Source organism: Pelobates fuscus, chromosome 8 (genome assembly GCF_036172605.1).
Source record: "Pelobates fuscus isolate aPelFus1 chromosome 8, aPelFus1.pri, whole genome shotgun sequence".
NCBI lineage: Eukaryota > Metazoa > Chordata > Amphibia > Anura > Pelobatidae > Pelobates > Pelobates fuscus.
In genome coordinates this window covers 153,220,053-153,245,407 of record NC_086324.1, presented here as the reverse complement: position 1 = coordinate 153,245,407, position 25,355 = coordinate 153,220,053, and the positions used below count along the sequence as shown (strand labels likewise).

The 25,355-nt window shown below is 38.9% G+C and overlaps 1 protein-coding gene across 1 annotated transcript in view; it reads right to left on the bottom strand.

The window, feature by feature from the left end:
• Nucleotides 1-23,278, bottom strand: part of SLC5A10 (solute carrier family 5 member 10) — a 129,144-nt gene extending 105,866 nt beyond the window's left edge. The window contains exons 1-7 of the mRNA XM_063430449.1: nucleotides 23,126-23,278; nucleotides 18,021-18,092; nucleotides 12,583-12,687; nucleotides 11,326-11,385; nucleotides 9,312-9,416; nucleotides 3,835-3,940; nucleotides 3,157-3,237 (exon numbers count right to left, since the gene is read on the bottom strand). Of these exons, the coding sequence (XP_063286519.1) occupies nucleotides 3,157-3,237; nucleotides 3,835-3,940; nucleotides 9,312-9,416; nucleotides 11,326-11,385; nucleotides 12,583-12,687; nucleotides 18,021-18,092; nucleotides 23,126-23,236 (640 nt within the window). The 5' untranslated portion in view covers nucleotides 23,237-23,278. The remainder of the gene's footprint in view (nucleotides 1-3,156; nucleotides 3,238-3,834; nucleotides 3,941-9,311; nucleotides 9,417-11,325; nucleotides 11,386-12,582; nucleotides 12,688-18,020; nucleotides 18,093-23,125) is intronic.
• Nucleotides 23,279-25,355: the final 2,077 nt, after the last annotated feature.

Here is a 25,355-nt window from a genome sequence, read left to right as displayed (position 1 = left end):
AAAAAAAATCCAAGTGATTTTGTGCACAATAATTCTGCAGTATCTACCCAGCGTCCATCTAATTTCTCACTTCCACCTCTAGAAAATCGGCACTGAATGCCCGCATTGAGACTTCTGACTTTCCAGCGGAGACTATTTTTGTACGGTTGTAATAATTTTTAAGCCGTGTTTAAATATATGCTTATTTAAAAACAATACTTGAGTCCTGTGTTGTTCTGGTTCGAATGTGTTTATTTTGTTGCAGATCCTTACATCACTTCAAGTAATAAACGTATGGATTACTGCCAATCCGATGGTACAGTGATAATCCGTAGATGACATTATTATTTATTAGTTTGCTATTGTTTATAGAGCACCAACATGTACTGAAGTGCTGTACAATAAAGTGAGGCACATAGGATACAGATAATAAAAATAAGCAGGGCGCTACTTAAACTAAGCTTGCATGGTAAATTGAATATGCATCTTGCATTGTCCCTTCAGGTATATAGATACAAATGTATGTAGACAAAGAGTTTTAAAAACATACCAGAGAGCTGGTGTGTACCCACAATATCCTGCATTGGGATCCTAAGATGCAATGTCGGTACCTAGATCAAGGGACAATATAAGTGTTCAAAATACTCCTTGCAGGGTGCCTAGTGCGGTCCATTAAGCTCAGGAGGTACTTGGACAGAGGACAAGTGGTCCTAGTTGCACCAAAAGTGGGCAGCTCTGCCTTGATGCCATGGAGCCATCCACAAGGTAGCCTCTCATCTTGTCCGAGGGACAGCTGATATCATTACATGTCTGGAGTGGTCTGTCCGGCACATGTGCCAGGGGGGCAGCTCTATATCCTGGGACTCAGGCAGTCCTCACGTTGGAGCTAACGCTGACTGATCATAGTTACTACTTTGTTAAAAGTATAAAACATATACAATTTAATTATGTTCAGCCTTTTCAACAAAGTTACCTATTCTTCAAGGAAAACCCCATAGCAATAGCAACTGCTACCAATGAATACTCTAACCTACATATGGAAAAGGGCACAAGCTTTCACTTGGTCTCTGTGCTAGGTAAAAAAAATCCCCATAGACAGCAAGTGGTTTAAACTGTTAACAGGGTTGGTTAAAAATTCATTTTTCAATCTTTATCTGTTCCACTAATATTGCCCACACTTCAACCTACAAATCTTACTCAATCCCTTATTTTACCCAATGTTCTAAGTCAGTGGTTCTTAACCCAGTCCTCAAGTACCCCCTAACAGTCCAGGATTTATGGATTACCCAGTTGTGTCTAAGGTGTATTTAAAGAAAAAAGAAAACGCCTTAGACACAACTGAGTAAGCCCCAAATCCTGGACTGTTAGGCGGTACTTGAGGACTGGGTTGGTGGATCCCTGTTCTAAGTCAACCACTGCATTATTATAAAACATCTTTTAAATGTTCCAGCCAGTACCAATGCTGTACCAAGGCTAGCCCGTGCATCCTCCAGCATTTTAGCAAAGTATTTTTTTAACATTGTTTAGTGACCACAGTTACATAGCTGAAAAGAGACTTGCGTCCATCAAGTTCAGCCTTCCTCACATATGTGTTTTGCTGTTGATCCAAAAGAAGGCAAAATAACCTAGTTTGAAGCACTTCCAATTTTCCAACAAGCTAGGAAAAAATTCCTTCTTGACCCCAGAATGGCAGTCAGATTTATCCTTGGATCAAGCAGTTATTACCCTACATTGAATGATTATATCCCAGTTGATGTTGATTTTTAAGTAGCAGGGCTTGTTTATTTGCTTGGCTGTTCCTGAGCAATGTCTAGCTGCAGATATTTTGCTTTTTTTTTTTTTTAAAAAGCACACACTGAGATATTTGAATATCACACCACGTTCTATTTGACACTTTTTAGTTTTCATAAGCACACAGTCGTATTTTGCATTTTTAGATTGGCTTTCAACTCTTCTTTTAGTGGCTGCATACAAATTAAAGATACTTTTCATGAAGCATAAAAGTTACTAGTTATCCACTAACCAAGTGGAGAACTTAACCCACCTAACTTGGTTAAACCAGAGTAAAGTAGATGGTTTGGGCTTTGAGTTTTAGTGAATTTACTGAGCCAATCATGAATTCAAAAAGCTGGTTCTATCTAGAGTAACAATAATGAACCATTTCTCCAAATGTTAACTGCACTGGATTACTGGGATTACTGCTGTGTAAATTAGGTGTTCCAAGAATGCACTTAATTGACCAATTTATTTGGATTTAGTAGATTTTAGTAAATAGTCAGTAATAATTTCAAATATCAAGAAGATAATTATTGTGTCTTCAGTCAACACTGATGCAATGGTTTGTTAACATTGACTGGAAAACAATGCAAATTGTGGAAAGGTTTTGGTCTGTGTTCTTTAAACTTGTCCTCAGGAGCCATGATCAGACCATGTGAGGATAACCTTAATGATTCCTTAAAGGGACACTACAGATCCCTAAGGCACTTTAGTTTGCTGAAGTGCACTGTGTGTGTGAAGAGTGTGTCCTCTTTATCATTTTACAAAAGTGCTGATTTTAACAGAAAATTGAACTTTCATAAATTAACCTTGTTACACCCCCTTTGCTGTCAATCAGACTACTGGTCCTGTTACTTCCTGGTTGGTTAGCTCGTTGGAACTAAACTCAAGAGGCAGCAGTTGCCCAGAGCACCTGCATTGCCAACACTTCTCACTGAGCTGCATTGGGAAGTATGTCATTGGACAGCTACATAGAGTCTGGGCGGGGTTAGAAGGGGAGGGCTTGCAAAGTCAGCAGGAAGAGATATGCAGCTTTTGCAAGGTGTTTTTAGATAAACCCCAAATGAAAAAATGCATAATTAAATGCAAGCATGTTTTCATTGGAGTATATCTACTAAAAAGGGATTTCTATTACTATTTTTTTGGTTTGTTAATTTAGGCAGTTAAGTGTTCCTTTAAAGTAGTAGTTGCTAAAGTTGGGATATTATTATGATCTAAATTGTTGTTGGGTCCTGAAAACAGAATTGAAAAATATTATTGGGTGTACCTAATCACCTTCTCTCAATCTACGAGATACATCAGACCTAAAGAAACTACTGCAATAATAAGATGAAGAGTTTCCCCCCTTTGAAACCTGGTACTGTCCTACTGGCTGTATGGCCTGTATCATGGTGTCCTTACCGGTGATGGTCAAAATGATGGCTCCAACGATCATGACAACAGTTTGTAGAGCATCTGTGTATATCACAGCAGCCAGACCCCCTACAAGGGAGAAAATAATAGACATGGTGTTAACACATCACCCTTTTAGTGCCAGGTGTTGATATCTTAACACTTGCAATGGTTTAGTAAATAAGCTAGCAATAAACTTACAATTCCAGAAAAATCCAAATCTGATGCCTGCTTTTATGTGCCTCTTTCCTGTACTCATCCTTTGTGTGAATGTTGAATAGAATAGGCCAAGAGCATGGAATCATTTTTCTTGGATTTTTCTGTATTCTCATTGATCAAGATCAAGAATGCTAGATGTGCAACTACTTGTGATCATCACTGTCAAGCTGTGGCTGTGCAGGTCCAACTGTAAGTCTTTGCGTTCTCTGTTTCTATTCAGATGCAACTGGTCAATTATTGGGCCAACATTTCTATAGAAGGGACATAAAACAGCCTAACCATTTTATGGTTGTAACGAGAAGCAAATGTACATAACTAAACCACAGCCCATTTCGGTCTATGTCCTGGATTGTATCACCATTTAATCCATGGTATCTCTCAGGGATGGTCATCAGAATGTTGGAATAGGCAATAATGGCTACAAATTGTGTTCTGGGGATATGCAAGAGGTTGGCGCTTGGGACTTACCTGCAATTGTATAGAGAGCAGTCACCACCAGCATGAGTACTGTAGACAAGTAGAGATTCCATCCCAGGCAAACTTGGACAAACAAAGCACCAGAGTACAGGTCAGTCTGAAAAAGAAACCGACAGAGCAAGTTAGAACAGTTGGATATCTCCCCCAGCTATTACTCTAAGCTGATCAGCGAACATAAACCATAAAAGTACAGCAGAACAATGGACCTCAAAGAATTAAAGAGAGAGCCTTAAAGGATATAACATTGTGTAACACTGAGTTCCTACCACATTGTCATATTGAATATCTGATCTGAATATCTTTTTTGGGTATTGCCGGAGCAGGGGTATCCACAATAAATTTTCCATGGTGGGTAAGCCATAATATTTACGGGCATTGTCATTCTTAAGGTTCCATTTAAATTAACAAAAAAGCAAGCTCCAAGGATGGTGCACTTGTCCTGTGTTACAGAACTTCAACAAAACTGGAAAGGACAATGGGGGATAACCCCTACTTCAATAGAACAAATATATTTAACAAAGACAGATAAAGGATCGCCAGCCTAGAAGACTAAAATAAAACTTTTATTATATCATTTAAAAATACCATATATCAAAATTTTAAAGCAAAATCTATAGAATGAAAAACAGTAAATCTATATGTATAATTGATATGATCGAAATCAAATACTTAGAATCACAATTGCCTTAGCCGGAAATATAAATATAGTTTTAATTGGGATTCCGGTTGAATTCCTCATTACATAGAATCCTGTCTGACACAAAAAAAAGTCTAAAAGTAATTACAAACAAAGTATCACTTTAATAAGTCAGATTAGGAGTAGTCTCCTACTATAATAAATAGTCACATGCAGAAGTAAACTTGGGTAAATGAGGTTTTGTTCATAAATTTCAACGGGATAAATTTTGAGATGGCTGTAATGCTTCAAGCACTGTCCAACGTTGATCTTCAACTTTTAACTGGACTTTCTACTGGTACCCATGATTCTACTTTCTAACTGCCTGTTCTGTGATTGAGAGGTCTACACTCTAACGACTCCTGTTGTCATTAATGGGTCTGCTCTCAAAATGGCACTTTTACAGTCACTGAAGATTCACAGATGGTATATTTCTTATCAGTCTTCCCCGATGAGAAGGTGTTTGGTCAAAAAGTAACAACACTACACATAAAAGCATGAAAATTCAGAAGCAAAGCTATTAGAATTTATCTTCTGGAATAAGCAGAAGCAACCAAGTCATAAAACTACTATAGACAGATCAAAGTTTAAGAATTTCCAGTACTAACAATACATTTACAATAAGAAAACTGTATACAGCCTTAAATGGTACACTAAACAGAGGGGGTAACCCTTAGTAGAAGAGAAGAAGAAAATTGGACATTGTGTACCAATGGAGAGGTATCAGGGAGAGTAATCTTAAAAAGTACTTAATGATTCCAAAATAGATATAGGAGTCTCAAGTTCAGATATAAAGCTAGAACCACAAAAAAAAAAAATTAGAAAAGAAAAAAAATCTTTATTATTGATTTAAAAATTGCAATTAGCAATCACCCAAAGTGCTCCACACAAAAACAATAGTGGAAACCTAAAAAGTAAATCAACAATTGATAGAGAGCACAATAGCTCAATATAAAAATCTCTTAAAACATCCTAGAGCTCCTATGTAAGCGTCTTTATCTAGCAGGGGATATTTAGGTGCCCTTGAAGGCACGGTGGAGTCACAGTTAACATCTAGTTTTTATTATATTTAGGATCGCCACTTTGATACTATCTAGCACTGCTGTTTGTATGCTGACTAGCATATTTCTAAGTCCCTATCGTTATACTAGCAATCTGGGTATATCAAACCATACACCAACTCTTGTTGTGTAGGTGCTATTCTTATGCCGTGATTACACTGATACTTGCCAACCAGTTTATATTTCCTTTCCTAGCAGTGACAAATTTAGGAGCTCTCGAAGGCTCAGTGGGGTTATGATCATTTTTTCTAGAGGCATCAATTAATATGCCCAGTTCAGCACTATGTGCGGCATTTACATATTATAAGTAGAATTTATCATACATCTCAACCTATCTGAACCTATCAGACTAAGCTCTTTGCGTACTAAAAACCCGAGTACATTATAATTGCATACCGACTTCAGTCATAGGGGTGACATTCTTGTTCTATTATAACATTTATATACCGCACTATTTAGTGCGCTGCATTATAGCCTACTAATATCATCTTGATACCTGTAGATTAGCAAGTATATATATATACCATAATTATCCTTCAAGAATTACTTGCATTCTGCATTCACTGTATGCAGCATTTATATGCTTTAAGCTATCTTTCTGACTACCACCGGCTCTATTTACCCCCCACAATAGTCTCGTATCCAGTGACTTCTGTTTCCCTGTCAGCACAGACGTGGGCTTCTGCTAACTTACTAGCTATATGTTCTCAGAGATTTTTATATAGAGCTATTGTGCTCTCTATCAATTGTTGATTTCATTTTTAGGTTTCCACTATTGTTTTTGTGTGGAGCACTTTGGGTGATTGCTAATTGCAATTTTTAAATCAATTAATAAAGACTTTTTTTCTTTTCTAATTTTTTTTTTTTTGTGTGGTTCTAGCTTTATATCTGAACTTGAGACTCCTATATCTATTTTGGAGTCATTAAGTACTTTTTAAGATTACTCTCCCTGATACCTCTCCATTGGTACACAATGTCCAATTTTCTTCTATGCTTTAACAATAACCAACGCATTTGTTGTCTCAGTACCATATTATCTGGATTGACATGGTCTTACAATCATAACGTGGACGTAAGCAGAAAACAAACTGTATCTAGTGCAAAGATATAGGACAGGTGTGTCCAGGTGCGTGGCATGAAACAAAAGTTATCCAAATACCATAGCTGGGCGTGAGGGTATGTCCCAGACTAATAGAAGAAAAGGGGAAAATAACAATGGAAAATAAAAGACTTTAATTCATGCTTGATACTTTGTTTAATAGAATGCAAACGTATTAACTACAGAGACACAGAGTTTGCAAAAAAAAATGATGGAGTCACCAGCAGGTCAATTGACAAAGCTTTGTTTAAAATGGTACACAGAGCCACAGGGACTGGGTGTGTTGAATAAGGATAGAGACAGACTGAGGTTTATTTACTAAATAGTTGTTGAATTGGAATTTTTTTTTACAAATCACCTTTATTACCAACTTGGATATTTGCCCTAAATTAACCCCTTAAGGACCAAACTTCTGGAATAAAAGGGAATCATGACATGTCACACATGTCATGTGTCCTTAAGGGGTTAAACAAAAATGGTTTTCAGTTCACTGTTTAGAAAATAGTCCCCTGAGTATTTTTTTATATTGTAGTGTTATTCGATAAGGGATACATTATATCAGCAAATAGGCCAACACAAATCCCTCCCTCTCTGGTGTGTGCTGTGAGCAGGCGAAACAGACCAATCACATGGTCTCATGGTCCCAATCACAGGCATGAGAACCCTGTGATGGGACATGCTAGGCCCCAGTGATGTAACACAGATGATCAGCGCCGGTAGCTTTATTCCAGGTGAGTAAAAGATATTTTATTTGTAAGTTGGAGAGCAAATGGAAGGGGGGACGTTCTCCATAGTGCCGAAGGAGGCGTTTTATACTAAAAAATCCTCCCTCCAAAAGGTTTGGAGTAACTCTTTAAGTTAGAACAGTCCTGAGTTTTATCCAAAGGAGAATTTCATGGTGAATGGACAGATTTTAAATGTCTTGGGCTAAGAGGACCAGAAACAGATTCAGGGGGCGGGCCCGAGAGCCGATGTTTATCCCTGCAGGGCCGGTGCTATCCAAGCGCCGGCCCTGCTGGGTGTCTTCACGGACCGGAGGGGAGATCAGAGATCTCCCTCACTGGTCTACAGGCACATTCCTGGGCGGCCAGCACCGGAGGGAGAGGAGTCCCGGGAGCTCTAGCTTGCAGCTCCGCCAGGTCTCCTCTCGCGAGCACTGAGTGTTGCCATCGTAACCCAGGAGCTGCAGGCTAGAGTTCACTCCCCACTAGAACCAACAGGGATTCTCCACCGGACCACCAGGGCTTCACAACCAATACCCCCCTGCTTGGGCAAAGGTAAGAAGGGAGGGTGTATATAAAGAATATTTTTTTTAATTAAAGAAAATCCCACTTATTTTTTTAATCAGCCACCTCCCCCAAATACACACACACTGCCCCTACTGTACCCCCATACATACACTGCCCCCACTGTACCCCCATACACACACTGCCCCCACTGTACCCCCATACACACACTGCCCCCACTGTACCCCCATACACACACTGCCCCCACTGTACCCCCATACACACACTGCCCCCACTGTACCCCCATACACACACTGCCCCCACTGTACCCCCATACACACACTGCCCACACTGCCCCCACTGTATCCCCATACACACACTGCCCCCACTGTATCCCCATACACACACTGCCACACTGTACCCCCATACACACACTGCTCCCACTATACCCCCATATGTACACTGCACCCCCATACACACACTGCCCCCACTTTACCCCCATACACACACTTCTCCCTCCCCCACACAAACACTGCACCCCCCCATACACACACTGCCCCCGCTACACCCTCACACACTGGCCCCATATACACAGTGTTCCCACTGCACCCCATGCACATACTACACCCCTCACACAAACACACACTGGCCCTCTCACTGCACCCCAATACACACACACACACCTACCTAGAGGCCCTATCCTGGCAGACCCCAGGTAAATTGTCAAACTAGTAAACGGTTTGACTATTAATTCTGGGAGGGCGCCATAACAACTACAGAGAGCTGTAGTGGTTATTGTGCCTGGATTGTTTCTGTAAATAATCTACGAGTGCCCCTCCCGAGATAAGGCTCTGGATCCGCCAGTGAAGTGGACAAATGAAGGTTTCCAGAAAAACATGTTCAGATGTTGTATTTACAAAATGTGGGATTCCAAACATTTAGAGTTCATTACTTTTTTTTAGGGTAAGGCAATTTAGAAGGTACCCTGCAATGGCAAGTAGGAAGTTGAACTTTGGTCATCCTTAAAGAAACACTCCGAGGACCATAACCACTACAAACCACTGTATTAGTTATGATGCCAGAAGTGCACTGGTGCTGTCCCAGTGTAATCTGTCGAACTGTTTTGCATAATTTAACACTTACACGTGTCCCACGACTCCCACCGGGTGCCCATACTGCATCCAGTCTTCTCAGAGTTGAAGAGAAGAACTCTTAAGATGTTCACTGGCTAAGAGCGCTCAGCTAATGCTCTCAGGCAATGATTGTACGCCTACATAGGCATCCAGCTTTTTAAGCTTAAGACTAACCGCAAAACATTGAGAGGTGACTTAGCTCTACTTACAGCTGACCTTCAGCCAGCCATGACTTTTCTACTTCTTAATAGCACTACTGGAATGGATACTTACAGAGATCTTGGTGAACACAGAAAGCAATAGTGACAGCCCTGATAAATACATCTGGATACGCTCCCCTCCGAATCTTCTTTGAAGATATTCCGGCATGGTGATAATCTGAAAAATGGAACACAACCACTCAGCCGAATCACAGATTCCTGCTAGTAACATATTTCTTCTCATTCAACCCAAATCACAAGCTATACCAACAGCTACAGAAGCCATACTATAAGAAAGACTTCGAGGACCAGTGATGTTTTTGGACAGATTTCGGGGTTACCCACTAAACGCTGAATTGAGGATAACGGACAACGGTATTGCGATTATCAGGCTGCAATAGCTCAACTGAAAATATAACTAAGCTGGCGACTCTATGACTGGCTTATGATTTTATTGTAGCCTTTAGCTACCATTCAATGACTGGTATTTGGATTTATACATCAGGTGGGGCCCACACCGAGGTCAGGTACTGATCTCTATCCCGCATTTAGAATCGGGACTCTGATACTTTCTGATATTTCGGCACACTTAATTTGGCATTTTATTTACCCTCTATATATACATTTTAACTTTTGTGAGGGACATTTATTCTGGCTATCTTAGAGATACATCATTGTTTTACCTTTAAATCGACACAATTTTTTATTGACCTTTGGTTTTTCAATTATATCCATATATCTTATATGTGCAATATTTAGGTGTTCTACCCCTGTGAATGATTGATACATGTAACCTACTACACGCCGCTTCTTTTTTTGAAACTGTTGCTTTGACTCAGCTTGGGAGGTTTGTGTGTGTATATATATATATATGTTCTGGTTACATCTACATATGACACTGCATTGCGATTTCACTGTACACTATCTCACTGTTTGTCATAGGGGTTATTGCAGAGTTTTATATTTATATATATATATTTACTGACAGGGTAGTGGATGCATGGAATAGCCTTCCAGCTGAAGTAGTAGAGGTTAACACAGTGAAGGAGTTTAAGCATGCGTGGGATAGGCAAAAGGCTATCCTAGCTATAATATATGGCCAGGGATTAAAGTATTTATAAATCTGGGCAGACTAGATGAGCCGAATGGTTCTTATCTGCCGTCACATTCTATGTTTCTATGTATAAAATTATTTTGTTTAACATTTAGCCACCTCACCCTTTTGGATTGTCTGCTATTTATCAGATCATTTTATTTTGGGCGATGACTAGGTGTTATTCTATAGAATGTAAGCTCGATTGAGCAGGGTCCTCTTCAACCTATTGTTCCTGTAAGTTTATTTGTAATTGTCCTATTTATAGTTAAATCCCCCCTCTCATAATATTGTGAAGCGCTACGGAATCTGTTGGCGCTATATAAATGGCAATAATAATAATAATAATTCTTTATATTGTCAATGATTTATCTCCAATTTGGGCGGTTCATGTTTTTTTTTTTTCCTTTTTTATTATATATGATATACTTCATTGATAGCCTATCTAATCTGATGTACTGTCCTATTATAGGGATGGATTTATAGCGATAAGGAGAACACATTTTTTATACATTTTTATGTTTATAATTCATATTGTTATATTAAAGGTATATGCACTTTTCTTATAGATACAGTCTTTTCTGTTTTCTTTATGTACCTACAGCTCTGGATCACTCATACTATATTGTAAACATTCCGTTTCTTCTTTCTAAATCACTGCCTTGTATGTAGCTGCCCGTGTCATTTTGAATATATTGGTTACCGTTGTTCTAGCTCCCTACTGTTTGTATTGTTTTTCTTTGAATTACTCATTTTAAGCTTCTCTTCTATGAAAAACATATAGTTAGCAGTAACCTCGAATTGTACGTGACTCTCCGTGTTTTAAGACTTTTATCCGAATTCTAAAACTTGACGTTTAGCGTGGACACTAGACCAGAAGATTTTACCAATTGATTCTTACAGAAAACATGCATTACCTGTGCAAATGAATTGCAGTGATGCAAGATCAGAGTTGTAAAGTGCTATAAGAGAGGATGTGAAGGTTAGTACATACCCCTGACGAGATATAGACAGGTACAAAGATCCAGGCCAGTGCCAGTAGGATATAGGTAGCCTGTGGAAGATAAATAGAGATCAGAACCCCCACTTACAGCCAATGACATAGGTTTTGGGCCAAAATACAAAAAAAACTAAAAGCAAAATAAAACACATGACAGCACATTGTTCAAACCTTTTCATGGATAGTGCAAGGTATTCACATAGGGAAATCTCAAGGTTAAACAGAATGCTTAGAAAAGCGAGGGGCAACCTTTGGCACCCCAGCTGCTGTGGACTACGATGTCCATGAGTTTTGTGGGAAAAACTGGTCATATTAGTTGGAGAGGCAAAGCCTATTCATCACTGATCTTAGGGTTTAGAAGTACAAAACCACAAGAACAATAATTACAGCTCTAAGACGGCATGAATGTTTTTATGTGGCTTTTTTGTTTTTCTAATGGCTTTTGTTTTATTTTATTTTATTCTTATAAAAACAGAGCTAAATGCTATCGCTTGGCTTCCAATGCGGCAGATGAGTCTGTGGGTGACCTCGGATAACCTTACACATGTATAATCAAAGAGCTGACGCTGATCAAACTGTGTGTACAGAGGAGTAGTCGGATTCCTATGGTTATTTCTTTGAAGACAAAATTGCCAAAGTGCATGAAGCACAAACAATTAATAAAGATAATAAAATTCATAAAGCGGCAACTATATATGAAATATGACAAACTTTACTGCTCTAAAACAATATTGCAATTATGTAAATTGTCCAAATATATAAAGAACTTCAGCTTGCTGAGTCTTTTCATGTTTAGAGGGGCAAAGGTTTAAAAATAATTTCAGGAAGTATTACTTTACTGAGAGGGTAGTGGACGCATTGAATACCCTTCCAGCTGAAGTGGTAGAGGTTAACACAGTAAAGGAGTTTAAGCATGAGTGGGATAGGCATAAGGCTATCCTAACTATAAGATAAGGCCAGGGACTAATGAAAGTATTTAGAAAACTGGGCAGACTAGATGGGCCGAACGGTTCTTATCTGCCGTCACATTCTATGTTTCTATGTTATAAGGTGCAGAATTTGCCAGGTTTAATGCTAGAGGAAGAAGGGGTAGTTTGGGCTGCTATGCTAAGCCTGTGGAAACAGAGGAACTAATGAGCCCTCTGACACAAATTAACGTCAAGCATGAAGAATATGCTCTGCCATATGTGTTAAAGTTAAATGCTTATCAGTAATATCAGTTTACTGCTTATTGTTAATTAATTTGCTTACATTCCATTCAAAGCCAGCAACAGCAATGCCACCTGCAGCTCCCGTGCCAGCCAGTCCGATAAACAGGCCAGACCCCTCACTGCTAGCAAAGAGAGAGGCACCAATCTGGAGGCAGGAAGAGACAGGAGAAACAAATCCAGATTTAGAAATTCTTCCAAATGTTTATTAAAGTTACACAATAAAACAAATTACATAAAAAAAAAAAATACTCAACACACATTCACCATAATCATGGGTAATATATATATATAATATCTTAATGATCTCAGCCAAGGCGGCAGCGGGCAGGCAAGGAGAGGATAGTGCGGTGATGGAGAATCGAACCATGGTACTGAGACGGGGGCCGGGTACCTACACTGCTACAGGACACTAGAGCGTTAGGTAGGAAATGCTAGCAGAATGCTTGGTTGTATAAGGAGAGGTATTAGCAGTAGAAAGAGGGAAGTGCTCATGCCATTGTACAGAACACTGGTGAGACCTCACTTGGAGTACTGTACACAGTACTGGAGACCATATCTTCAGAAGGATATTGATACCTTAGAAAGAGTTCAAAGAAGGGCTACTAAACTGGTCCATGGATTGCAGGATAAAACTTACCAGGAAAGGTTAAAGGATCTTAACATGTATAGCTTGGAGGAAAGACGAGACAGGGGGGATATGATAGAAACATTTAAATACATAAAGGGAATCAACACAGTAAAGGAGGAGACTATATTTAAAAGAAGAAAAACTACCACAACCAGAGGACATAGTCTTAAATTAGAGGGACAAAGGTTTAAAAATAACATCAGGAAGTATTACTTTACTGAGAGGGTAGTGGATGCATGGAATAGCCTTCCAGCTGAAGTGGTAGAGGTTAACACAGTAAAGGAGTTTAAGCATGCGTGGGATAGGCATAAGGCTATCCTAACTATAAGATAAGGCCAGGGACTAATGAAAGTATTTAGAAAACTGGGCAGACTAGATGGGCCGAATGGTTCTTATCTGCCGTCACATTCTATGTTTCTATGTTTCTATGTTTCTATGTATGTTTGTATTCCTCGCGATATGGTGTTCCTTTAAATTGTGCGCATGTTATATAAACACAATCAAGACATTTCCAAGTCACGCATTCATGCCTTTTGTTCTTTCGATACAGGTTGACCTTTTTGTATCACCTAAGACCTTCAACTAAAAAACAGTTTTCTGAACCTTGAAAGGACACCTTAATTTTAAATACAAATATATTTTGCAAAAAAACAAAAACAAACAAAACACAAAGCGTGTTTGTGTATTACAGCCATGTTACAGTGCTGCCGCCCACCCCATGTGTAACCTATTAAGGGTTAAAAAGTACGTAGGGTTTCATAAAAAATACCCCTCTCCGTCTCATTAGACATTTTGCCTTTTCGCCAATTGCAGTAAGGTGAATTGTTAGTGTTAGTGTAGGATAGGTGAGATTGCACTTAAAAGGCCTATGGAGAGATACTAAAAAACTCCTGTTAATTCAATGTGTATAGGAATTTCGGATAGTGAGCGGATAACTTTTTTTTCTCTTTTTTTCTATGTATATGAGCTGGTGAATACTAGTCGTTGCCGAAGCCCAAGAGTAGTGGGAGTTTGAGCCCAATGCATACCTGCAAATATAATTTGAGTTAAGTGCACTGTGTTTTTTTTTTATTTAGGTGTAGAGCCCCCATTTATTATACTAAGAAAATATAATAAAGGCAGTTAAATTTACCTGGAGAATGCATAGAGAATCATAGCAGATATACAGCGCTAAGAACAAATATTAAACACATTCAGCATCAGCGTGCTAAGGACGGTGAAGCCAAACATAAAGACCATCAAAAATGAAAATATCTTTTGGAGAAAACGGCAGCCACTGGAAGTGTGTTATCAGACGACTAAACGTTGTCATTTCACAGAAAAGACAAGGTTTTACACTACAGTGAGAATTTTCAGGACTTCAAAGTGAATTGCAAATTTAAGGCCAAAGCAGTCGAACTGGTAACATATACCAACTTGGGCAATGTTTCTAAACTTGGCTATTTTGACCTTAAATTTGAAATTAAATATTTTCCACAACCATAATTAGTCACATGTAATACACTAATTTGGCTGCCAGGGGGAGCAATAGCCCAACTTTCGTAGTATTATTCATCGACCAAACTCTCTGCCAAAACACCGCCAGTTCAAAAGTCAAACAGATCAAACTAATCCGTCTTACAAATCTAATTGAATCCTTACACGTGTAAATCTCAGGGCCTGCTATTAACTCCTTTCAATTCCTGTGTTTTTTCTGGTAAGATTTCAAGTCATTAAACTAAATAAAAAATAGGATTAAAAACTCTAACTGTTTAAGTACTTTTGTTAACATTATACAAATAAAATATATATACATTGTTAAACTACTGCACCTGCTGAACCTGTACAGTCAGCGCTGTATTTACTGCAAGGCTAACAAGGCAAAATGCGCCGCTCCATACGCCCTGGCAGTGTTTCAGTATCAGTGTGTGTGTCTGTCAGTTAATGTATGCGTCTGTCAGTATGTGTTTGTCAGTCTGTGCAGGGCCGGCGCCACCTGTAAGGCGACCTAGGCAGTCGCCTAGGGCGCAACTTATCAGGGGGCGCCGGATCCCTGTCCCCGCTGCGCCTCCTCATGCTGCGCCGCCTGAGCGCTTTTACAAGCCTCAGGTGGCGCAGCCAGCACTGCTGCATGGAGGGCGGCCGGGTTTGAGTGACCGGCAGGAGGGAAGCGCAGATCGCTCCCTCCTGCCGGTCTCTCCATGTAGCGTGGCCGGGCGGCGCGGAACGCGGGACAGGAACCTCTGTTTCCTGTACCCGGCCACGGCGGAATGACAGGAAGTGCTCACCTAGGGCGGCAAAAATCCTTGCACCGGCCCTGAGTCTGTGTGTGTGTTTCAGTGAATGTGTGAGTGTCTGTCAATGAGTATGTGTGTGTTTGTGTGCGTCTGTTAGTGAACATTAGTGTTTCAGTGTGTGTCATAATGTGTCAAAATAGTGAAGATGCAGGGGCATACCTAGAGCATGTGGCACCCAGGGCGGATCCTGTTTGGCCCCACCTCCGAATTTTAGTAGCTCCGCACCCACTTTCCTCCATGCGGCCAGTTCAGCTGGTCTCTGCGTGTGTGAGCTGTACTGGCCGCCCGGCAACCCAACTACCATGGGGCACAACTCACACATTCCCCTTCCAGCCCCCAGACCAGGGTCATGGCACCCCCTTACCTGGTGGCACCCGGTGGGGACGGCCCCCCTCCTCCCCCTCCCTCTTAGTACGCCACTGTGAAGAAGTGTTGGCCTGTGAGTGTGTGTCATTGTGTGTCAAATCAGTGAGTGTGTGTGTGTGCCTGTCGGTGCATGTGTATCTTAGAGTGTGTGCCTGTCAGTGACTGGGTGTGTATGTGCGCCAGTTAATGTGTATCTGTCAGTAAGTGTATGTCGGTGTATGTGTATCAGTGAGGGTCTGTGTTTGTCAGTCAAAGTGCGTGTTGGTCTTAAACAGGAAGAGGTCGGTCTTGACATGAAGGGATGGGGCGAATTTAGATTGAGAGGTCTAGAGTTTAGTCATTGTATAGGTACTGCACTTAGTCAATCTCCCTGTACTGTATTGTAACCTGTAAAGTGCTGAGTACACCTGTGCTATATAAATAAAATGTACACAAACTGTATACTTCAATAAAAAAAAATCTAACATTTTGGCTCGACGACTACCATCCCTCTGTCACGGCCCCCTGCTAGCAAACCAATGTGTGAACTGTATGACTGGGTGTGTAACATACCTCACCAGTGTGAGGGGTAAAAGAAGGTGTGCCAATGAAGCGACTTGCCATGTTGGCCTGGCATGAATGCATACCAGACTGCCTGTCAATCAAAAAGGCCAGCCCACCAAGGACGGACCATGCAGGACACAGTATTTCAGTGCTCTCTGCTGGGTCCTAATGCCCTTAGTATAACACTCCCACATCTAATGATGCGCTTACACTCTGCTTGTTGGCGACAGTTCCCTAGTGTCATCAAAAGGAGCACCCCAGGGATCCAAAATTGGGACTGTCCTACAGAAATTAGGACGGTTGGGGGCCTGGTGCTATCTTTGAATGTGAGCTTGTAAGTTGTGTGTGTATGTGACAGTGGGTGGGCGGCTTTATGTAATGAGTGTCCTTACCACTCCAAGTGGGTTGATGGTGGTAGGTTATTTGGTATATACCTGGGTGGGTATTTGGCTGGGAGGATGTGAGTTTAAAGAGGTGGTAAGTGGCAACCAGTGGACTCCATGTAAGAAGTTATACTGTTCTAAAACTACTTACAATGGCGAGACACCAGGGCACTCCTGGCATCGGATTACAGTACACTATAGTGGTTATAGTGCTTGGGATTTCCCATTAAGGGCATCAAAAATATGTTCTGTCTAATTCTATGGCTACAGACTGATGGTTTTCCTTTAGCTTATACTTACTCTTTACTGATCCTTTCTTATCTTGGGTTGCTAATGGGCACAAAGTCAAATCTGATAAAGTCCTTATTGTAGGCTATCGTCTCATATTTACGATATAATGATGTGCTGTTAGGCTACGTGCTTTCTTGCTCAAAATCAAGGGGCTGTTGACATCATTATATGCAAAAAAAACAATGAGACTATATAAATTTTAAACTATATGCTTCCAAAATATTATGCATTCCAACATGATAAATACGATAAATAGTCCTTGAAAGAAAATAATTAGTTATTTTGTCTCTAATAGTGTCTACTTTAAGCTTTTGTATCTAATAGTGTCTACTTTGAGTTTCGTGGAGCAGATCTTCTAAAGGAGCGTCCTTACCACTCCAAGTGACAGTAATTTGGTTTAATATACATGAAACAGAGTGCAACCAGAAACTTTTATAGTGCAATATTTATTGATGAAAGTCATTCAAACCAAAAATTATACACCCCAACGTATGGAGTGCTACAAAACGGCACTTGTTATTCAGCTTGTTTGATAAGCTCATTCAGAGCTAAACATCCACCGTGATCGTCAGACACCCGTCCATCGATGCAAACACACGGGGTATGGAGTCCAGACAGGTACAGAGAATCTTCCTGATGAACTGGGTGCAGATTCACGAAACGCGTTGGAGTTGAATGATCAACATATAGCGCAGTTCGCTGCTTTTCTAATTTTCTGATCAACTACACGCATCAGCATTCTGCCAGACAGCACACAGGTAGTCACATGGTCAACATAACTCTAAGATCTCAACTAAAAAGGGGGTACCCAAACAACTTTACTGCATTTGAACAGTTTTGTCTCACGAATATGCTGTATCTTTTGCATGCTCAAGTCTTTATAGTTTTTACACAGCTCAGTCTCTGCCTGTCCCTTTAAACAACACCACTAACAGAGAGATTTGATGTACAAAACAGCTTCCATGAGAACCAACTACCGGTTTATACTTACTGGCCACCATGCCATGTTTCTACCAGCCAGGAAATATCCACTGAGTGTATTTCTGCTCACACGACAGGAGGACTGAGAAAAGAAAAATAATTAAAATTAGCAGGGTGCTAAACTACATAATTATATAACTGAACTCATATATTGGGATGTGTCAGAAGTCAAAATGCGTTGGGGGATTACTATGGCCAAGGTCATCGATTTCTATTCTAATAATAATGTAAATTAGTCAGTATTGTCTATTAAGAGGAACCATCACTTTTCTGAAAATGACCCCATTGAATAAAAGATTATAAATCAGTGATCACCTATAACTTGTGCTAACCTTTAGTTTATTCTTTGAAAAAAATGTATGGAACTGCACTCACTTCCATCAGTCACAGCCAGGGTGCTTACTGTATCAGAACCAAACACCAGATTCCCAAGATCAATTGAGTAAAATAAAAGGGGCCCAGGCACTCCTTGGTTCAAGACAGGCACTTTATTGGAACCACAGCAACTTTTCGACCGAATAGGTCTTCATCAAGCTTGATGAAGACCTATCCGGTCGAAACGTTGCTGTGGTTCCAATAAAGTGCCTGTCTTGAACCAAGGAGTGCCTGGACCCCTTTTATTTTACTCAATTGACCTTTAAGTTTATGTTCTTTTAAAAGTAAATTAAAGGAATACTCCAAACACCATAACCCATCATTGTGAGGAGTTTTAGAATGGTATGACTTCTAACCAGGAGTCTGCCAGATGATGCTCTCCGTGCCTCCACTACAGAGAGGTAGCAGAGGGAGGAGCAATACCTGGCGGAAACCAGGTAAAGAGTCAAAAACGGGGGCAGTTTGGTCCTATGGCGACGCTTCATCGATGATGTGTTGATCATTTGGGATGGCACAATAGAGGATCTGGATTTATTTTTTAGTCAAATTAACAATAATGAGTATAATTTGAAATTTACTCATGAGTCCAATGCTTCCACTATAAATTTCCTAGACCTAACTATATATGTGGATAATAACCAATTAAAAACAAAAACTTATTTTAAACCCACGGACTGTAATACAGCCATTGAATATTCAAGCAGTCATCATCGTCCGTGGCTTTCAAATATTCCCAAAAGCCAGTTAACCAGGCTTAGAAGAAACTGTACAGACGATCAGATGTTTCTGGAACAATCCACGATCATTAAACAAAGATATGCAGACAAAGGTTATAATATTGAAAATATGGAGAAGACTGAGATTGAGATCTTGAATACTGAGAGAGCGTTATTTTTGGAAGATAAAAACATAAATATAAGTATAAATGAAAATAAAAAAGGGGATGAACATATTACAACACAACAAGATATCAAAAATAAGGCTTTTTTCCAAAACAGGTTTAAAAATAAAAACAAAAGAAAAGAGGCTAACAATAAGTTTGAATTTGCCTTTTTAACCCAGTTTAACTCTAAAGCAAAACAAATAGAGAAAGTACTCAAAAGACACTGGTACATCCTGAAAAGAGATGATATCTTAAAACATATATTACCTGATTTCCCAACAGTTATATATAAAAAATCCAACAATCTAAAAAATAAATTAGCACCTAGTCTGTTACCAAGTACACCACCCTGTAAGAATAATTTTCTAAAAGTCCCAATACAAGGTTTTTTTAGCTGTGGTCACTGTTCTACCTGTAAACACCAACAAAGAAAAATTAAAGAGTTTGTGGGCACTTATACTAAAAAGACGTATACTATTAAAAAACATATTCAATGCTCATCTTCTTTTGTCATCTACTTGCTGCAATGTGGCTGTGGGGCCCAGTATGTAGGCCGGACCTCCAGGACATTGCACATCAGAATTCTAGAACACTTTAACAATATTAAAAGGAATAAAATTGATCATAGTGTCCCAAGACACTGCAATGCATGTCCCCTCTTTTGTTGGAATTCTTTCCAAGCTTTTGGAATCGATTCTGTACAACTAGGATGGAGGGGCGGAGACAAAATGCAGGAATTAGTTAGAAAAGAAGCCTCCTGGATTTTTAACCTCAAAACTCTGGATTTAGGATTAAATCAGGAAATTGATTTACAAGGGTTGATTTAAGGTTTTTTTGTATTCCTCATAAGCTATTTTATAGATGCATTGGAATCTGGATTACCATAATATATAATTTTATGTATTTCTTTGTATATATAGACTTTATGTATAAAAGTTTATTGGGCTATAATGGATTCCACCTCTAAATATATTGTTTGATTAAACTAATGTATTATGTGCCTGGTATGTATGTTTGGTCCAATATGTGGTGGCATGTGAAATAAATATATACAGGTACTTGATGGGTCACAGTAGAACTCATATGACAATTGGAACTATTACCTCAGTGTAAATATACATGTAGAGATATTTATCTAAATTTCAGTTAATTAATAAATTTTTATAATTTTTTATTGTAATTTTATATTATATATATATTTTTTTACTATAATTCTTTATACTTTACATGTGTACATATTTAATCCATTTGCTCTCCATGTTCTCTTTGTCTTTTAGTTGATTCTAGTGTGACCACATCAAATCATTCTACTCTCTATATCAGTCTCTCAGGCGATTTTCGCCTTATGTTTTATGTCCCTCGTAGGTTGCGGTCCTCATTGCTTTCACGCATGCGCGTTCTGCGCGCATGCGTCCTCATACCCGGAAATACTAGCCCAGCATTCCGGACACTTGGCGCGCTTTATGCGTTCCACTTATGAAACGCACGCCGGAATTTCAGCTGTGCGGAAGAATTGAAGATTTCACCGGCTATAAAAGGCTCACAATGAAGAACATCTAGAAATCCCTGATGAAGTCCAATATTTTACGGACGAAACGCGTTGGATACTTGCTCTTGTGAACTTTTTATTTGTTATTGTTTTATACTGTGGTATATTTTATATCTGCCTTGGACTCCCAGTACTACTACTCTGGAACACTACAAAAGGTCTATATAATCTGGAGACATGCTGTTTTTTACTTCTTAAAGTGTAAGTGCGACCAATAAATGTATTATACCTTTTTTACAACGTACTTTCACTATACTTGATTTCTTTATTTTTATACATATCTGGTTGGAAGAAAATTACATCCTGCATCCCATACTCATCATAGTACCCCTGAGTGGGTGAAAGGCTTGATTTCCTCGTTTGTTTGTGAGTGCACTCATATCACATTTATTTATATTTCTTATTTAAACTTTTTTACGCTATGTTAGCCATTTAATTTATTTATACAGAACACAATTTTGGAAGACCCGCTTGTATACAGGTTATTCTATTTTTATATATACTTTGACGTATTCTGGGTGGTTTCCACTTCTTGGTTATGTGTATATTCTTTTAGGTGGCTGTGAAGTACACCTGGGATCACTTCCAGTTTTTCGTCTTTCACCTTTAGTGTATATACTTTCTTTTGTCTTTTTACAAAGAGTCAAAATGTTTTACTAATTACAATAATAGGGGCGCCTGGGCGGTAGTGAGTCCTGATTAAAAGCTTTAGCAGCTGCCCTGAAGTCTAGTATAGTCCAGCCACAGGGCATACAATGCACTGTAGGAAGGAAAACAAAAACTCCGGGGAGATTTATCAAAGTGTCTTTTGGAAAAGGTGGTACAAAAATATAAAAGGGAAAGAGTCACCAATCAAAAGTGTCTGTCGGTTGCATCTTCTCCCCATTGGTTCCGTTTTGACACACTATGTTTAATGATGGAAAAGGACATACGTAGCTTATAGAAATGATTGACCATTCACCAGTGTTTGCCATCCCTGCAGTAATGTTACATCATTAAGATAACAGTTTCTCTAATGATTGCAAAGGTCCCTTTCGCGCCAAAGAGATAAATCAGTTACGCAACTAGTTATTTAAACTGGTCATATTATCAGGACTGCTATCAGGTCCACGCCTGCCGTGCAGCAAACTGTCCTTATATTATCTTAAATATATCACTGAATATACAGCACAGGGCTTACAGTCGGATATCAAAGAAGAAATGGTATTATCAAACTTTAAGTGCAAAAATTCTATTTATCAGCTGTTTTAAACCAGGAAATGAAATTATGTAGCAAATTTCAAGGCTAGTGGCATAATAACTAGTGACTAGTGATATAATAACCATTTAGTTACCATTAACACATTGGTTTCAAAACGTCTTTACTAAGTAAAATTAAAAAATAACAGCAGTGACTAGTTATTCTATTAGTGGCTAGTGATATAATAACCATTTAGTTGCCATTAACACGAGTTTCGAAATGTCTTTATTAAGTAAAATAAAAAACAACTATAGTGACTAGTTATTCTATTAGTGGCTTGTGATATAATAACCATTTAGTTGCCATTAACACGAGTTTCGAAATGTCTTTATTAAGTAAAATAAAAAACAACTATAGTGACTAGTTATTCTATTAGTGGCTAGTGATATAATAACCATTTAGTTACCATTAACACGAGTTTCGAAATGTCTTTATTAAGTAAAATAAAAAAAAAAAATAGTGACTAGTTATATTAGTGGCTAAGTAAAAATAAGTAAAATTATTACATTTTAAGATCCTCACATGCCAGCAACATGTGTCTTGCTCAATTCTCCACTTATAGCTCACTCTAATTGAATAAGACATGCTTTGTCTAAGGTTGCAAGATCATCCATATTTTACTGGATAAATATAATTTATACATATTGAAGGCAGCACGGGAAAAGTGCTGCCCTGCAGGCTGAAGAATTAAAATGCTGCAGGTAGAAATTACGTCATTAATCAGAGAATTCCTGCTACATATATTAATTTTTTTGTTATACGTCTCAGAATATATGGTGGGTATGAAAACGCACCTTTGCCGGAGCATTGTGTTTAAAAACTACACTGTGATTTCGCCATAGTCTGTCATTCGTACATTAACAGGGTTATTCATTGAAGGTTTAGGACTTCCCAAAGATTTGCAAATATTAGGCCAAAGTAGCTGAATTGGAAAAATCCTCTGCTTCGTCCCACATTTCCTGATCAGCTATTTTGGCCTTAACCTTGAAATTCCCCTTGGATTGCAAACAATTCATGTTTTAGTAGCTAATCCTTAAAGAGTTTACAAAATTAAAAGGATTTACTCACCCATATTCCCACAGCCACGTTCAGCATGAAGTATGCCACGATCACTATGATATCCGAGATATTGAACTGTTGTATCGGGGTGCCATTGCCATATGTGCTGTTGTTCTCCATTGCGCTCGATCTGCCGGTCTCCAAAACTGAACTGAATTTCTGCTAAACATGGAGGGTCAGTCGCAGAACTGCTGACTTCCAGAAAATCGTTAGCAGGTTTGGGTAATTGATCATTAATCCAACTGGACAGGCACTGCTGTTGGAGGCATTGAAGCAGATATAAATGACACAAAGTACAACTTAGTATTTATTTTTTTCACTCACCTGATGTACATTGACACCCAAAATAAATAGTCAATTTAATTAAACGCCCGGTGATATTATGCAGGTACAGCACCGTGCTCACCGACCACACGTGATTTATTCACTAAACTCCGAATTGTAGTGAATTGCAAAATTCAGGCGAAAGTAGACAAGCTGTGACAATAACAGAGTTGACAATGTTTCCATATTGGCTATTTACCCTGAATCCAACAAATTAAAATCCAAAATGTCAAAACAGCCAAGTTTACAGCAGGTTTGGAGTCTTTTTTCAGATAAGCAATTTTGGCTTAAATGATTTATTTTTGCCTCCAACAGCAGTGACTAAACAGCTCGATTAATTACCAATTCATAAATATTGCTATTGAAATGTCCTGCAATTCAGAGTTTAGCGCTGTTGATAGACTTGTGCATCTAGGTCACCCTAAATTAGAATTCATCCACATTTTGGCTTTTTTGGCCAAATTACCTAACTCTTTGGAGTTAGGTAATTTAGCCAAAAAAGCTGAAATGTAGCCAGTTTTTTTGTTTTGTAATTCAGTCACACAGTGGCTCGCCACTGTGTGACCGAATTACAAAACAGGAGAACTGGGCAATGGACAAGTGGGTTCGGTTTATTTGTTTATTGGCGATTATTGATGGTTAGGGGCCTGCCATTAAATCAAATCAATAAATAATTGGTAAATAAACTAAGGATATGCTGGACAAAATGCTTAAAATTCACAACTGAATGCTCAAGAGTAACCGGGTGCTTAAATGGTGCAAATGGTGCCCAAATGTGAACCGAATTTCGATGGTAAAAGACCATCCTAGTTGGTCATAATTCGGACAGAATTATCTTCAACAATTACCATATATACTCTGTATAATATTGTGTAAATATTTTGTCGATTGATTGGCCAGTTTTTGTGCCCTTTCGGTTTGGCTAAGTCTGTTACCAAATAATTTGCACGGAGGATATTAAGACAAGCCGAGCCACCGTCATGGATTAAATTCAATTGATCAATTGTTTTTACCTTTCCAGATGAATTGATTCGGTTAAAAAGCATTTTCCGCCCTGTACAAGTCTATTGACAACATAACATTCTGACATAAAGAAATAATTTCATATATGCAGCATGTAATTTCCAGATCACTAGATACATGCAGTTAACGTATTGTTAGTACATACATCATACAAAATAGTTTCATGGTGTCACTTCATTAAAAAAAAAATTTAAACCTGTACATCGTGCTAGCCAAATTAATTTCAAATACTTAGATGGATTTTATTTTAAGGTCCCTGTTTAGCGATCATTTTCATGCTGTTGGAATTGAGGTAGAAAACAACAAATATATGTAGGGTGCGGTCTTCCCGCCAAACAAGGTGCATTGCTTTGTAGGATGTCCATTGTGGTGGCCATCTTGGAAAAGTAAGTATATTTTTTTAACTATACATTAGATGCCAAATTTCCTAAGACAATATAGAGACGTTTAATTTTTAAACCCATCAGAATGATCTTTTCATTCAGAGTATTTGTGGCTGACAGGTTTACTTCAAATGAACAAACATATACCTCCCAGTTTTTGGAAGCATGAAATGGGGATTTTCTCATTGCTGAAAGAAAGGGAATATTGGATATTGCCCAAGTGCTTCACTGCTGAAACATAGAGCAGTCAGTGTAGCACATTAAAATAAAAAATTCCAAAGTGTGCAATTTTATTGTACTAAAACAATGAGCAGGCTACGTTTCAACTCTGTGTTGGGTCTTTCTCATCAAAGTTTATTTTCTTTCTTCAAAGTGCACCAATCAAAACATGTACAGAACATTCCGGAATCATATAATCCATAGGTGATACATTCTTGTGAAATTACCTTAAATTACGGGGTCCAGCTCCTGAATCCGAAATACTGCAATGGATTAGGGAGACGTGTGTG